The 17151-nt window shown below is 33.3% G+C and overlaps 1 protein-coding gene across 1 annotated transcript in view; it reads left to right on the plus strand.

Annotated features, from left to right (window-relative positions):
* Positions 1 to 17151, plus strand: part of SLO2 (slowpoke 2) — a 124656-nt gene that overhangs the window by 89177 nt on the left and 18328 nt on the right. The window contains exons 2-7 of the mRNA XM_068765311.1: positions 6367 to 6446; positions 12348 to 12447; positions 13281 to 13479; positions 13793 to 13867; positions 14471 to 14554; positions 14988 to 15082. Of these exons, the coding sequence (XP_068621412.1) occupies positions 6367 to 6446; positions 12348 to 12447; positions 13281 to 13479; positions 13793 to 13867; positions 14471 to 14554; positions 14988 to 15082 (633 nt within the window). The remainder of the gene's footprint in view (positions 1 to 6366; positions 6447 to 12347; positions 12448 to 13280; positions 13480 to 13792; positions 13868 to 14470; positions 14555 to 14987; positions 15083 to 17151) is intronic.

Raw genomic sequence — 17151 nt, forward strand, 5'->3', positions numbered from 1 at the left:
CAGTAAAAAAGATATCGTAAACAAGAAGAACGCGAAGAACGATCATTTGGAAAGAATAATCAAAGTGATTTTATTAAAAAAAAATGAACATTTCGATTCAACAGGTATAATAAAAACTAAATACAATATAGATGTTCGATATTTGTTTTTTTTTTATTTATAGTCGCCTTACACCTCGACTCTAAAACGGCAAAGAGTTTTTTTTTCAAAATGTGCCATTCATATAGGCATGTAGCATGATCATATAGCTTGTGTTCTATTTTTTGTTCCACACGTTTATAGCTAATTAATTTACTTCCAGCTCCTATTTAATATAAAAATAACATCAGGTTTACATGTTTTACACTAATTTTTTATCTTTTTATGATATGCTATGTATTTATATTATTCAATTTTAGTTCGCGGCGCCTAATAATCCTTCAGCAGCCGGCGCCGTAGTTCCGCCAGAAAACTATGGGCTGCCGTTCCTGGAGAGTACATCCTTCCTAATATCTGGATTAGTTTTTCAACTTTGTCGCGAAAACTAACATCCACCTCCGTAACTTAAAGGCGGCAGTTTTCATTTCGTAATATTTAAACGGTTAACAAAAAACAAAATTATAAAAGGACTTAAGAAAAATAAAAATGAGCATATTGGTGTTTCCAATGAATACTTACTTTTAAAACATTTTTCAGTATCTTAATATAAAAGTTTCAACAGCAGATGTAAAGAAATGTCAATCTTACATACCTATCTGTTTCATTCTATAATCTTGGGTCTGAGAATTTTAATAACAATGTTTGAAACGTAATGATTTTAAATTGATTACAGTAATCAATGATCGTCAAATGTTAGTTTGACTTGTAAGGCCAACAATTATGAAAGTAACAATTTATTCTAAGTCAGCGTATACTTTTATATAATTAAGTTAAAAATTAAGTAAACTTCCCAAAAGGGGGAAGGCCGCCAAAGTGAGTCACCCCAACGTAGGTCACGCCTACGCAAGAGAACCGTCAGAATGAATAAAACTAAAATAGAAGAAAACTTTAACATCGAAAGCTTTAAGAGCTTCGTAAAATTACAGCAACAGTTACGGGAGGTGGACTGTTACCTCAAACAGCACGCGCGGAAAGAAAACAGTGTAACCGTGTCACAGAGAAACTACATAACATCCTAGTGGCGCACAAGAATGGCATAGTAAAAGGGGAAATTTTCAAGTCATGTAACCAACAAAGTTGTAACAGCCCCAAAAAGCTAACAGTGTCAACATTTAACAGAAAGTAAAGAATTAACTTAAAACTAAAATAAGTACAAAAAGTATATAATTTTATTTGAGGGCGCCATACCAAGGCTTTAACATTACTAGAATCAAATTGTGGTGGGGCGTAAGTTTTCTAATTTCATAATTTCAGGTACTCATTATAGAGATCGCGTTATAGAGATGTCAAATTATGTAAAAAAATTAAATGTTAGCCATAAGCCTTTTCCCTGCAGGCTCGAAATCTTTGCTCTGCGCGTGCCATTGAATTCATTTTCACTATTAATTTTGATCTTGTAAATCATTTAACAAACAATAATAATTATTCACTGTATATATAGTTTCTTCATACTCCCCAAAGCTTGATTTCTTCGTGTCTTTGAAACTTAATTTAAGCTACTTTCTTATTATCTTGTTTAATGACATTTTTTTTCGCGTTAAAAAGGGTTATATTGTCTAACACTACTTGTAAATGGGTTATTAGCTGAATTATCTCAATAATTATCAATAATTTTCGAAATTAAATTCTAATTTGAATCTTACTTAAACTGTATAACATTCACATGTAATGCAACATTTTTATTTTTTGGATAAAAGACTTATTTATTTCTGTACGACTAATTCATAGCGAATCTTTAAAATTATTTATGTATACGTTAAATTCTTTCTTTGCTAGAGCTTTGACGTAAATTTTGACGTAAAAATTTTAAGGCGGATGTGTATAAACTAAAGCCGTTTACTATAATAACACTATGAATCATTCACAGTGATCACTTGTGTACGTCCACAGAAAAATGCCAGTGTGATAGTAAATACATTCAGATTAAATTCCCCTATATAGGCATGTTATAACTTTAACTTAACAATAAACTTCAAAGCTTTTTTGTGACCATAATATGTATTAATTCCAAAGCTTTGTTACCACTTAATAATCCTTCAAAGGTTAACGGGATTTTTACATGTTTTTATTTAATTATTATGGTATGATAATTCAATGACATAACATGGGGGCGGTTTGAAAAACCTTAATAATATTTTTCCACAAAATAGTTACTAATAAACATTAAATAAGTGACACTATCGCGCTGTCTCTATTCTTATACTTTATTTAAACCTTGTATAAATAAAATCATCATTATCACCATATCAGCCGATTGTCGCCCACTAAGGCATATGTAGCCCCAAAAGGCACCACAACGACCTTTACCATCCACGCCGCGTCTACCAGCACATGGTTCTTCACTCGAGAACGTTTCAGCGCTAACGGCCTTCAGTTGCGCGAACGATCGGCACTGCCTATTGCCACTTAAGACAAACAATTCTCCGAACTATAAAGGTGAATTTAGTTCTTCTACGTATCTTCTCATTCCGAGCATAGCTTTCTCTTACTGCCCTCTCTGAAATCAAAGCTTTATAATCGAAATCTTTTACAATATTAGGATCATACAAAAGCTAATTGATGTTTGTACACGAATGTTACGTTCTAACGTTAAGGTGACCTTTGAATACATGCCGTAAATGTAGGAACTCCAAACCGTTGGCGGGATCTCAGGGGACTGAATCTACTTTCCATGTCAGAGAAATATTATACACTCGATCCGACACAAGTTGGACATTCAAGGCGGCCGGGATCAGTGTCGATCGATAGAAAGTTCGTAAAAACAAGAAATAACACCGCTCTGGATAGGAAAAGTCCAGTTTTATCAATCGAGTTATTAAGTTGTGCTATTTATAAAATGTTACAAAGGGAACATATATTAATGCTAACGTTTAATTATAAAAGGTGTTATTTAAAGCTACATATATATAAAACACAGATTAAATGATTAATTTCATCAAAATTTCATCCAAAGGTTGTCTGGTAGAGATCGTCTCTAGTGTTAAGACCGCCTCGTATACATAATAAATTGTTTCTTTTTTTCCTCTATGTTGTACAAAAAAATTATATTCTATGTTGTACAAAAAAGTTTTATTAAATAAATAAATATATATGCTATTTTTGGGATTTTTATACGACATTGTATAACCAAAGATGTGATCCGTAGACAAACGAAACTATACGATATATCCCAAGGGCTTGGCAAGTTGAAGTAATAGTGGCCACATAGTGCGCAGAGCTGATGGCGGCTGTAGCCTTAAAGTTCTGAAATAGAGATCACTGACGACCTTGTTAAGATCGTCGGAAGACCCTTGATTGGATGCGCTTCCAACCTGTCCTATTGTAAAAATATGGGGAGGCCTATATCCAGCAGTGAAAGTCATTTGGCTCAAATAATGATGGTGAAATTTAAAAGGTTTCTCAAACAAAATCTAGTTAAAAATCCTGCTCGATATAAACATTAAGTGATCATAGTCTGTTACTGAATTGCTTTTCGTTCTGTATTAAGCACATTTTTTGTTATACACTCTTTTCAGATCAAGACTTGTTTTAATTTGTTAGACTTACTTTATTCTGTACATTGAAGTATTCTAACATTCTTCTCACACGGACAAGTGATCTATGACAAATGATATTTCAGATTAAACCAAGAAACCTTGCAGTAAGGTCATTCAAGGAATTACTCTTTCTGATGAATGAGTTGTTCAGCGAGCTGTAACAGATAAAATTTTATTCATTGAACTACGACAGCTCTTTAATAAGATAACTCAAAAGAAATGTATAAAGATTATCAAGACTTTATTAGTTAAACCGCTCTTTTACACAATAGCTGGATTATTTTAATACCGACCACATAGAATGTGTATTTTGCGGCACTGTTCTCGTCATGGGAGCTACACCACGTGTTCCGTCACATTTATCCTCCTTACTTAGGAGGATACGAAACACCCCTAAAATAACAAACAAAAGCCATTAATATTTACTCCCCTGTTCCCTTTTCTTGATTTTGTCTTTATGTTAGAGCAAGAAAGCAGAGAAAACGACGCGGTAAAAATCGTTGTCGACACGAAATGTGTTTTAATTACTTATAATTATTTTAGCTTGAATGGACTAAAGTAGGAACTCAAAATCAATCTAGGGTAACTTTGAATAATTAGTTAATAGAAGATTTAAAAATTCGAATTTTCTTATATGTACATAGAAAATTTACTTTTGCAATACTGTTTGCCAACAAAAATAACTATTAATGGATTATCAAATTATAGAGAAATTCATTCGACATCCACATGAGTTCCAGAGATTTCCAAGCGTTATTGTTGCCATTTTGTATGTCGCTGAATGTAGGCTGCTTTCATCAGATCGTATTGCAACTTATTTATTTTAATTTAAGAATTAGATTAGGCGTTACCTCGCGGAAGTCCTTCCTAACTAAGAAAGGGACTACACTTGTTTCACCCCTCCACGGGTCGTCCTCAGGAGATTTTAGACAAACCAGTGCCAAACACCGAGTCATAGATTTCATTCGGTGTTTAGCACTGGTAGAGTAGAACAACGGTGGTAGTTGTGTTTCGCATTGTTTACCGCACGCGCATTTATCAGCAGGCTGGCGGGCGGTGCACTTCATTGCACGAGTACTGCTGCATAGCGGAAGTAGCTATATAATAGTCCCTTTCTCTGTTGTTTTAACATAAAACAAGTAGTAATGGTGTGTCTTAGTCGAGGCAATATGTAACAGACCACCATAGTATAGAAACAAAAAGAGAACAAGTAGCGGATAGTCGACATTTACATTATACAAGAGTTTAGATTATGATAAATAGATAAAACAATCAAAGAGTTTTTGCACATACATATAAATATTAATCTGGTTGTATCCAGCAACTTCTCGCAAAATGTCGCAAGTAAAAGTTAAATATTAATTTTATTCTAAATAATAACAATGCAAGTAAGAAGTAGTCAAGATGTCATCAGTTCAGTCAAAAAAAAAGAATTATTATTATTAAATACAAGAATTAATTAAAAAGCATTAAATCAACTTAGATGAAGTGAAGTTAGAAGTTATCCCAATTAACAAATAAAACCCATGCCATCTGCGCACATAAATTATATACATATTTAAATATAAAACCGCCGCAGCACGCCTTCTACCTTTTCATAAATTATACATCGAGACCTAACAAAGGAAAAATGGTGTATAATAATTTGAACTAGCCTTTAAGTAATTGCTTTAATTAACCATTATATAAACGGTATAATATTATATGCGAATTACATTTGAAATTAGCATTTTTATAGACATAAAGAGCAAGGCCATTACTGATATATATACACCCTGCCTAGTGTGATGTGGTGTAGCCCGGGATAACATAACTAACTATAACCGCTTTTAAACTAAATCACAGTAACGTTTACACTGTGCTGTTTGATCGGAGATATACAGGTTGATTGACTATTGGTTATAGGTGTAAAAACTTTAAAGGAGTGAAACTCGAAAAAAGCTTTTAAACTTTTACATACATTTCCGATCATCCTGACGTGATTCTGTGAAGTATGTTGCATTAAATTATATGTCTATTATAATGCGATACGCTAATAACTTCTGACAGTACAAAGTCTGCAGAGACAAGCCGAATTTTTGAAACCCCTTTTCTTACCATATTATGATTAATTAATTTATTATATCTGAATAATTCTTGCTTAGGTAGAACGATAAATTAAATGACAACCAATGAGTTAAGCATTTATTCATTTAAAGCTTTTGAACCTATAATTTATCAACCAGTATTACAAGTTTTGAAACTAAAGAACACGAACCAATTATGTCCGCGATTTATACTTTTAAAGCCAATAATACATGTAATATCCAGGTCACCTTATTAAAAATTAATGTATATGTGGTAAGACGTTTATGCTTGTATACGGTGACATAAATTCAAGTAATGTATTCTGAACGATTGAAGTTGCAAAAACCTTGCTTAAGTAGGTTACTTGGACAATGGATATCCTTCAGGCAAATTTCGTAGAAACCTTGATGTTACCAGCCTTTAATATTAATATTCTACATTTTCAATTTCACATGATTGTCACTAATTTAAAGGTTTTTCAGTGATATTATTAGCTAAGTGAGATTGCTATGTTGACTTCATTTGAAATTAACCCGACCAATAAAGATTTTTATCTTAATTTTAATTTACATCTCAACCTCTTACACTAATTTTATTGATGAATAATTTGAATTATTTGTTTTAGAGTACGCGTGGAGTATTATGTCAACGAAAACACTTTCAAGGAACGCCTGCAGCTATACTTCATCAAGAACCAGCGCTCCAGTAAGTAGTAATTATGTAATAAACAATCAACACGAGTATTACGACGAAATAACCATTAATTGTATCTTTAATAGGTATTGACGACAATTAACGATAAAAATAATAGTAAATCATAGATATTCCGCTATAGTAAAAAAAAACTATGTATAATCCCTGAATAATCAAGTAGATCTCAGATGGTGGGTGCAAACACGTTTTAGCTTTAATGTGTATTAACTTTTATTCTAGATAATTTGTCTCATTGGCAAGCCCGCAGTCAAACATCAAAACATGAAAAGGGCTATGCTTGGGATTTCTCTATGGAATCGAATCAGAAATGAGTAACAAACAAAATTAACCGAGATATTCAGATAAAAAGAGATACATCTCTATGTCGCTGCCACTCAATCTCTCTTGATTGGCAAGTCGGAGTGGCAGTGGGCAAAAGTGATAACCGCTAGGGTTTTTAACTGGTGCTCACGGACAGACTAGCGCAGAATAGCACATAATTATACAAGGTCCACAAGACAACATCGTTTAATTCCTTATTGGAGATCTTTGAGGGAGAACTAGCTCGAGCAGTGGAAAACATATTTTTTGGCTTTTAAGCTGACTTATAGATAAAGCTCGAGAATTACAATTATCCATGAACACTATTCTAAAATATTTAATGGAATCAGGCGTTACCCTGCGGAAGTCCATCCTAAGTAAGAAAAGGACCAATATTTAGCCACTTCCTGTGACTCTGTGTGTGAGCGACTGTGTAAGTGTGACTCTGTGTTTGGCACTAATTGGTGTAACATAACTCCTGAAAATGCCCCGTGGAGGGGTCAAACGCGTGTTGAGTGATTTAACGGTGGCAGTTGTGTAATTCGCATTGTTTGCCGCATACGCATTTATCAGCGGGCTGGCGGGCGGTGCACTTTGTTGCACGACTACCACTGCATGTGCGGAAGTGGCTAAATATTGGCCCTTTTCTTACTATTCTAAAACTTAAATAGATTTCCAATAAGAACGATTGGTAACGGAATACAGAAAATGCATCCAGCGTATTACGACGATCTTAATAAGGTTTTCTATTCAACTTATTGGTAGACGTCCGACGCTGCGCTAACTGGTACGTCTGTCTCCACTAAAGAACCAAATCAAATCATTATAAATATAAAAAATGTAACTACTTTGTCCATATAAAGTTTAATTTAGTTATTTAGCGATGTATGGTATATAAGTAAAGGAAAAAATAAACACTTAACAAGATATAATCGAAGGACGCCGAGGATAAGTAGTAAGTCCCAAGAGGGAACGTGCCACGTGCGACATGCGAATGCGGTAAAATTCTCAGTACACGAGCATAATATATTTCCGTTTATAAATATTTGTAAATGCTACTTATTAATTTACAGTTTCACATTAAATCTTAAAGAAGCTTATATACTGTGGCAACAGTTGACATGTTTCATGTAACATCTCACATAAAATATTAAACTATTTATTATAGCATTTAATTAGGTTCTTCGAGCCACGGCAATATTAAAATGTATAAGTATTTTTCTATTGGGGGAAAAGTTATGTCGAATTTTGTCGAACTTGAATCAACTAAAACTCCCACTATTTTCCTCCATCCTCATTTTATGGCACTACTTCCGAAACGGTGGACACATTCGCAACACTGCCACTTATGGCCACCTATCGAACCTTGTCCTCCTCGGGTTGATTTTTCTCTTGAATTTCCAAGAAAAGACATGCCGGAACCCACCTTACTTCTCGGTTAACTTACTAACGCGAACTACATTCGTCGAGAGATAAAATGAACCCAGAGAGCGAGTACTCATAAGTGTGAGAGCACTACCTCCACCGGCCGACATTTCTCTACCTTCACAATTCCACAACTACAGTGGAAAAAGACATAGACTCCCTCATTTCTACTCTATAGCCCACTTCTCGCCACTAACGTGCGTTCGAGCTCCCTCAGAACAGCTCTTTTAGTCTTACACGCGTCTCTTTACCTCTTACCCTTTTGATCAATTTAGAAGAAAAGAGTTATCTTTCAAGACCTCGTTCGATAAATAAAATTTACATTTTAAAATGTACACTTAGAAAGCGTCGAGCTCAAAGGAAAATCTAAATATTCCGAGGAAAATTTTACAAAGGTAACGACGTTGACTATGCGATACCAACTAGACTTTTAAAACTCGCTGCATTCAAATCTAGTCTTAACGATAAAAGTATAACTAACGATTAAATAGTTTAGCTCTGATTGTTGTAAGTCGGAACAATTGTCGCCTATATGTGCTATCAAGAGCCTTATTTCTGTTGCAAATTGAAAGTTGTAAATAATTAAAGAATGACGATGTTCTTTAATCGCTGATAAAGAAGCCTCCTTTAAAACTGACATTTCCATTAAGCCAACGAAAACAAAGGACAACCGTTTTTGTGCTCACGAATTAAAATAAAATACCTTCTTATCTAGTCGCTTAAATCACAAAAGTGCATTTTACTCTTTTATGACTTAAATACTCGCGATTTATACACGGTAAATGTTTACTCGGTACTTATTTAATTATTTGATATTATTTAAAAGATATTTTTCTGTAATTCTACATACATTTTTTGCCTTTGTGAAATTAACACTGAATCTATTTGATACCATTTCGTGACGTCACATTAACGCCGACATTATAAGAACGACACATTGTTATTTATTACAATAATGGCACTATACTTAATAATAAAGGTTAAAAAACTTTTATATCGTTGTACATTACTCACGGTGACTATTAAGCCGCGTGTATAATGACAAATAATTTTTTATTGTTATCGATATGTATTACTGCATAAATACGTAGAAAAGGTGTCAATCCAAGGATGTTTTTTTTTAAATAGGTGCCGACATCAACTAACAATCGTTATTTAAAACCATTAATTTTCTTCACAATGTGATACAGAAGGACAGCTTATTGCTTATAAGCATTCTCTACAGAGCCTAAGGAAATTGTTAAGTGAAAAAGAAATAGTTCCTGAAGTTTTAGTTAAATAAAATACTTCGACACATACATAGATGCGAATTTATGTATACATCAATAAATAATGTATCAGTTTAAACACAAATAGTTAAATATAATGATTGTAAAAATATGTATTTAATAATTTTATTAATGAATATGATTTAGTTTTATTTGTTTACTAATTCTTGAAGTGTGTTCTTGACAATATATTTATCATAAATAACATAATTATTGAATCAAAATAATTGACATCTATAAAATCCCAGTAGTCGTAATCCATTACATCACGACCTTCGTGCTGAATCAGCGTCATTATAATTTAAGCCGTAGAGCGTCCGTTGCAGAACATGGATCTCTCCATATGATTTAAATTAGGACCCATTGGAAGCGGCCTGCATCTAGCTTATTCTGTCGACCCTAACCAGCTTCTCTCTCTACCACGCTGCGCTTGCCGGTCCGTGGTCTCCTTTCTAGAACCTTAAGGCTTTGGGGCCATCTGCCAGGCGACCATTTCAATGGTTACTTTCATCCGTCTACAGAACTCCTCATTCCTGATTTGATCTTTGCCCTCTCCATGTCTGGATAAGTGACTATAATACTTGTTAACTTTACCCAGAGTGTTTTAAATAGAATTATTCATGTGGATCTTCAATAACTCAGGATAATTATAGAAGACAATCCAGCATTTGATATGAAGCATTTAAGTTAAATTATTTCGTGATTACGATTGTATAGGTTCTTATTCATAGGCAATATACCATATGGCTTACATGAATCTACACGTTCCACAACAGTTAACATTGTCTAACCTTCAAATTATTAAACAAATAAAACACACTAGTGACAATGAAAGGCGAGAAATAATACAATAGAAGCAATACACAGAAATATTAACATATTTCTAATCTAGTAAATGTGCCGTGCATGCAATTTATAATTACTAAATAGAGATTGCCCTTCATTAAGTCACGGGCAATGTGGAAGTAATTATTCGTTCATACAAGCAAGGATATTGAATGTCACGTGCGTTTTATTGAACTCGTAACCTTAGTTACAACTAACCTAATTAATTTTCCCTATTACACAATAAATGTGAACTTTTGTTGCAATTTATTAATTACTGAAACTAAATGCTCACTTCTGAGATAAGGGTACTTCATTAAATATGAGTATTATTTTTAAATTCTACATTTAAAATAAAAAGTATGAATTAAAATTAAATGCTGTGTTTCATTTAAAAATTGTGTGCGAATCCACAGCGTTTTCCAGTCAACTAAAAGAGAAACAATTCTATAGTTTATATCAAAGATCAATTTGTGCGCATTAATTTCTAAGACCAATTGTAGTGCATGTGAATAACGACGATCGTTCATGATTATTCATTAAACGTTTTATTGGTCGTTATAAAAAAAGTTATAATGTATTTTCGCGCGTATACATTAACCTTCCATCGCTCTCCTTTTATCCAACAACCGCCCATAGTTCTTTACGAATAATATAGCTTTACGAATCGTCATCCAGTGCGGCCAGCTTTTTCCAATCTTGTCTTTCGTGTATTTTTAATTCATTCTCAAAAGCACAAAGCGAGAACTAACTCCGGAGTAGTGGTTTATTGTAATACTTTAAATGTTAAAGCAGCTTAATCTTAAAATAAATACTTTCACTAAGAGTTGTATAGAAGTAACCAGTTCTTAAATTAGATGTTATATTTAGTGTGCACGCATTCGTAATCGACTAGATAATGACCGTGTAAAATAAAAATATTTAATAATTAAAAAAAAACTTTTAGCGGATTAATACGTTTCATCAACGAAGATAGCATCGTAATAATTATAATTTCAGCCGATGGATCTACACAGTTGGACAAAATTTTTCCTCAAAGACTTCCAATTAGACCGGTTGAACCTATTACACTTAAGTAGCTCAACCCGGCCGTTTTTGTCAGGTTTGGTTGTAAATGATGTATGTATTCACGGATAAAAAATATATTACATCGCTCAAACATAAATAATAAAACACGATCATTAAATATGATATTAAATTTGCATATGTTGAAAAATGTGTATTTAATTATATTAAAGACTGTTTCTACATTCATTTTTATATTTTTCCAATATTCGTATGTAGTAAGTAGTTACCATTTGCATCCGTTGTAAAATATTTACTGAAAATATACACATATTTCTTACATTTACGTTTAATGTACCGAAATTTGGCATCGAAACAAATATTTTTTCATTCTTTTCACATGTGCAAATATAACATCCACAGATTATGTATCAATGTAGCTCCTGGTTTTTATAACGTTCAATGATCATTGAACGTCATAGATTCAGTCATTCAATGATTAATTGAAATTATTTGGTCCCTGTCTATGACTGTTTAACTGATAGCGAGTAATAACAATATTTATATATAGCAAATAGTCCTTTTCCGGTAATATATAATCATTTAAATTATCTTTAATATCAGTACAATTTAATGTATGTTAAATTTTACACACGATAGGTAATGGGTTAAAAAGATTTAATAATGTGAAGCCGTAGCCCATTTGTCAACAAAATGCCTTTACATCAATTTCTAATCAAACTGTATAAAGTAATCACTCTGAAATACGTTACAATAATATATTTATATCATTGAAATGCAACTGCGACAAGTACAATAACTTTCGACAGTATAAAATCTAAAGGGACAGATCTAGAGGGAAAATTCGAGTTATTAAAACGCTTTTTCTTACGTTATTATCATTACGTTGCAAATGCAACAGCAAATGAATCTTATAAAATCATCGACTCTTTAAAAAAAATTCATCTATTACCCATCATCTTGTATGCAAACATCCTTTTGTGTACGTATATATATTAGACGCATATTTTAAACGACGTCGCAATAACGAACTTGTTATTTGTTTCAGGTCTGCGCATTAGAATTGCAAACTTGGTGTTCAAGCTTCTAGCTTGTCTTTTGTACATCTTTCGTGTGTGCGCTGACGGCGACCCGATTTCTGCCTCTTGGTAAGTAATGATTGAAATTTAGAATTATTCGACTAATGCTTAGTTACTATTTCGATTACAATCACCGCAAAAATGGTCGTAATTAAGGAAAATAACAGCATTTTCCAACAGCAGCGACTGAGTAAACAAACCGCAGAGCTCAAACGGAAACCGCACAGACGCTCTTTAGTAAAATTACGTCATTAGCAAACAGAGATTGTTATTATATATTGAAATGTTATAACATTTTATGCTTTCGTACCGGTTTTATAAACTTCCACGTTACTGATTTAAATTACTTTTAACAAAGAGGAAGGCTTGCACAAAGCGAAAGGTTAAATATAATTTATTCATGCTTAAGTAACAAAAGCTGAGATTTTTTTTCACTTTTATAAATATCTTCTTTAAATTTACGAACAAGAGTTATATGAATTTAGAAGTACTTAACTATATATGAAATACTATAGCGTGACTGATTATAGGTGTAAAAGCTTTAAAGAAGTGAATGTGTAACTTATTTGCTGTCAAATAAAGCATCGAACACGCTTTCTAAGTATCAATGGTTTCTGAAATAATAAATAACGTAAAAATTGTTTTTAAATTCGCATCACTACATTTTAAAATAAATAACTGTTAGTTATCGATTACTGCCGACTTTGTAGTGCCAGAAGTAATTGGCCTGTCGAACTCCAATATTGTTTCAAAGTTATCACATTATACCGGGTGATTGACTTGACCTCTTTAACTAAGTTAACTTATTTTTACACATATAACGCAATGTCTAAAACAAAATTAGAAATAATTATACATTAGAAATAAGAGAATTCCGTCAAATAATTTTTATATCTTTATAGTTATGGATGTAAGCCTGGGAATAAAACTGAGTTCGAATACTCAGCCAACTTAACCGAAGAGGAGTTTCAAGAGCACCCGATCATCAACTGGGATGGAATCCTTTGGGTTAATCGTCCTTTGTACTTGTGGATTGTACAGGTTGTGTTGGCAATGATATCCTTTTCCGAGGCTATCCTCCTGGCGTATTTGGGCTACAAAGTGAGTTCTTACATAATGACAATATGTTACACAAATCAGTTTTTTTTTAAACTAGTTTATGAATCACCTTTATCAGTTATTTAAACGTTGTATACACATATTGGTATATTTAAAGGTCTTTTATTTTTAGTAAAATCTTGTTCATTAATAGTAAACACTAATTATATAAAGCGTTCAAGATTAGTTTATAGAAGGTTATCGTTTAATACTGGCGACTAATCAGAATCTGACAGTTATTGAAGTACAGCTTATATAACATATTTACATGCCAGAAGTCAAGGACAGTTTAAATGAAATTCGTTCTTTTTTTAAGGGCAACATCTGGCAACAGATATTATCTTTCCACTTCATACTGGAAATGGTGAATACGATACCCTTCGCTCTGACCGTAAGTACAGTTATATTAATTGTCTCAACTTTTATAATACTTAATTTAATCAACTCTGCCATCTTCGTGGCTTGCTCGTGTCTGAGGGTCGCGGTTAATCACGTTTGTCTTCTACAACCAGCTTTTTCTAGATTGTTCTATTTTTTGAAACTTTTTAGAATCCGTACACGGTCGTGTCGTGGCCGCCTTCTGGCCCAATTACCCTCCACATTGCTGACAACTATTTGCATCTCCTGATTATATGACCCTTCATGCAATGTGGCCGAAGTAATAGAGTATTCAACTCTATTAACAGGCTATTGCAACCTAGACTAAAGCTCTGTAAACATGAGTTCTTTTTTTTTTAAATCTGTGCTGAAAATATAGTGAAGACTTGATAACTCATGAATATTTTAAAATCAAATTTCATATCTTAAAACTAAGGAAGTACTATAAAGATTTCATAATTTTTTAACACCGAAGCCAAACATTAATGTCATTGGTAGTATAATGTTGTTTTTGAAGGAAAAAAGTTCGTTAGCTAATTTATATTAAAATCTTATAAACCGCAAACAGAATTTGCCTGAGGATCCGAGGTGTAAAGAGTCATTTATTTACTTACAGCTGCCGTTCCCACCTCTCCGGAATCTCTTCATTCCCGTCTTTCTCAATTGCTGGCTCGCTAAGAGGTCGCTGGAGAATATGTTTGTAAGTAGAAACCTTCTTACTTTCTTTTACTAACAGCGGCTATATAGAACGATTATAACAAGAAACGACGATTGCGGAGAAAATAAATAATTTTTTTATTAAAATAAGCTAAAGAGAAAATACGCTGATTGATTTCGTGATTCATTTTTTATCATCGTTTCAGCAATAGGACGTTCACTGTAGGGCATCTCTCCCCATATATCCAATAGGACCGGTCTTCCGACGACCTTAGCAAGCTTGTTCGTCCACTTTATGTGTGGAAGTCGTATGCTGCGATTGCATCTTTTGTATCTCCTTAATATTTTGTTAGTTAATGGATTGACTTATGATATACTAGACTTATACTTGGTCTCATAACTGGAGTATTAAAAATGTGCAGAAACGTGATACGTTTAAATTCAAGAAGAATAACAAAAAACTTTTCTCATTTCAGAACGACTTGCACCGTGCTATGCAGAAGTCGCAATCGGCTCTATCCCAACAACTGATGATTTTGTGCGTAACACTGTTATGCCTCGTTTTCACCAGGTATGTCGTTTTACAGCTTTAATATACAGATTGTTTTGTAACAGATATCGTTTATTTGTATAAACTATTTACTTATTAGGTACGTAGTCTGAAATTAGTATTTGGGAGAGTGATACAGATTGAAACCTCCCGATTATTCTGATTCCTATGTTTATTAATGATAAGACAGTCTCAAGCGTATGTGGTCCTAACAAAAGGAAAGTGAGTGAAGTGTCAAAGTATGTGAATGACATACGTACGAAAAATGTCTGAATGACTATATGGGTGTTCTGTGTTTTGTAGTGGCCATTATGTCGCTACAAGTATGTAAACGGTAACATCTTTGTAGTCATTGAAAAAGAAACAAAAATTGCGGTTCATTTTGCTTTTACATGACCCATTCTTTCAATAATTATCAATGGTTATGATTATATTTATATTGCTATATTTTGAAATTAGTTGGTCCTTCAGTGAAAAGTATATATGGTCGTAGTTGCCCGTAGGCGCCCACTGCAAGGCATAGGCCTCCTTCAAGATATTTATAGGAGATATACTATAATCGCCACACTTGGCAGTCGGGTTAGCGATCGCAGTGTGATAATATTTTCGGTAATAAGCCTGTACAAATAAACTCTTTAGTTTTGATTATTAGAAAACTGTCTACGAAATTCAAATTCTTTACAGAAAAACACATTATTGGTAGTTGGTTCTATTCTGGTTTGAAGGATCTATTGAGCAATTTTATAGGTTAATAATACGAAATTTTCTGTTTGGAAGAGGTTTTTGAAGGTTGGTTGAGAGGTTTGGAGAAGTTTCTCTGTAGTAGCGCGTTATTACAGATAAGAAATTTTACATACATTCTTGTGATTTCGCCTATCGAATAATATTCGCTTTCAATTATATTGAAGCGAACTTATTCGATTTTTAGTTATTTTACTAAGCGTATGCATAATAAAATGAAAGAAAAAAGTCTATTTTCGGTAAATCGCTATTTACGTAGCAATAACATAACATTCGATTATGTTCTAAACGTCACTTCATCCAATTTCGCTTACCCTATAACGTTCCACCTTTTCATCGTGCTCACAGCCCTTATGACATAACAACATTGGCTTTTAATATTTTTCTTATTGAGAAAATATGGACGTTCGGGACACAAAAATTGGGGTTAACTTATTTACATACATTACGTAAGATTGTTAACGTTTGTGTCTACAAAATTCAAACAAATGGAGCGTTGAAAGTGATGATTCGATTGCGATAAAACAAAATAATAATCTATTTAACCATTTACCATAACAAACAATTAAAGATTACATATTCTATATTATTCATGTAAAATAAATTTATTTAGGCGGTAGCAATGAGTTGCTGATAGATAAATTATCAAAAGGAACTGTTATCGAAGTCTCTATATTTAGACAAAAAGGTGTAGTTATCCGCCCCGTCTCATCCGCGTGTCCGTAATTTTTCAAAGCTAAATTTATTTCCATATTAAGCAAACTTTTTAAAGTTTCACAAACATACATACAAACATAAATAAGTTTGTTGTGGGTTTTACACAGATCAAGGCGCTTTTGGAAATCTCGTAACTGAAAATTAATAGATTATATTATAGAGAAGCTCAATCTGAAAATAGTTTGTATCAAATTGGATTCTTCTGATATTCTTCACATGTTGTACACAACGATCTTATGTAAGAAAAAATCTCCTTTCATAATCCTTACGTTGTGGCGTATAAATAAAGTCGCTTCTTCATAATTCTCTTACGCAAGAGTTGTATTCGCGCACGCTGCACCTTCCACCCTCAACTCTCTGCTAACGTTCCAAAACCGCTTCACCCGGATAATCACCGGGGCGGAGTGGTATCAGCGCAATGTAGACTTCCAGAACGACCTCAAACTCTCATGTATTGTTTCTGATGATGTTAATGCTGTTAGCCCTAAGGCTTTTACAGCTTCATCGGTACTGAGTTCGCGGAGCAGAAGGGGTCCGTGAACTAGATTTAAAAACTAGAAACTAAAAGCTGGTGAAGTGCCTACTTGGTGGCTTGCTTGGTTGGGACGGCAGCGTGAACCACAGGAGAGCCG

Source organism: Battus philenor, unplaced genomic scaffold (assembly GCF_028537555.1).
Source record: "Battus philenor isolate CCGP_79_NKW_IND1 unplaced genomic scaffold, ilBatPhil1.0.hap1 SCAF_1, whole genome shotgun sequence".
NCBI classification, from domain to species: Eukaryota; Metazoa; Arthropoda; class Insecta; order Lepidoptera; family Papilionidae; genus Battus; species Battus philenor.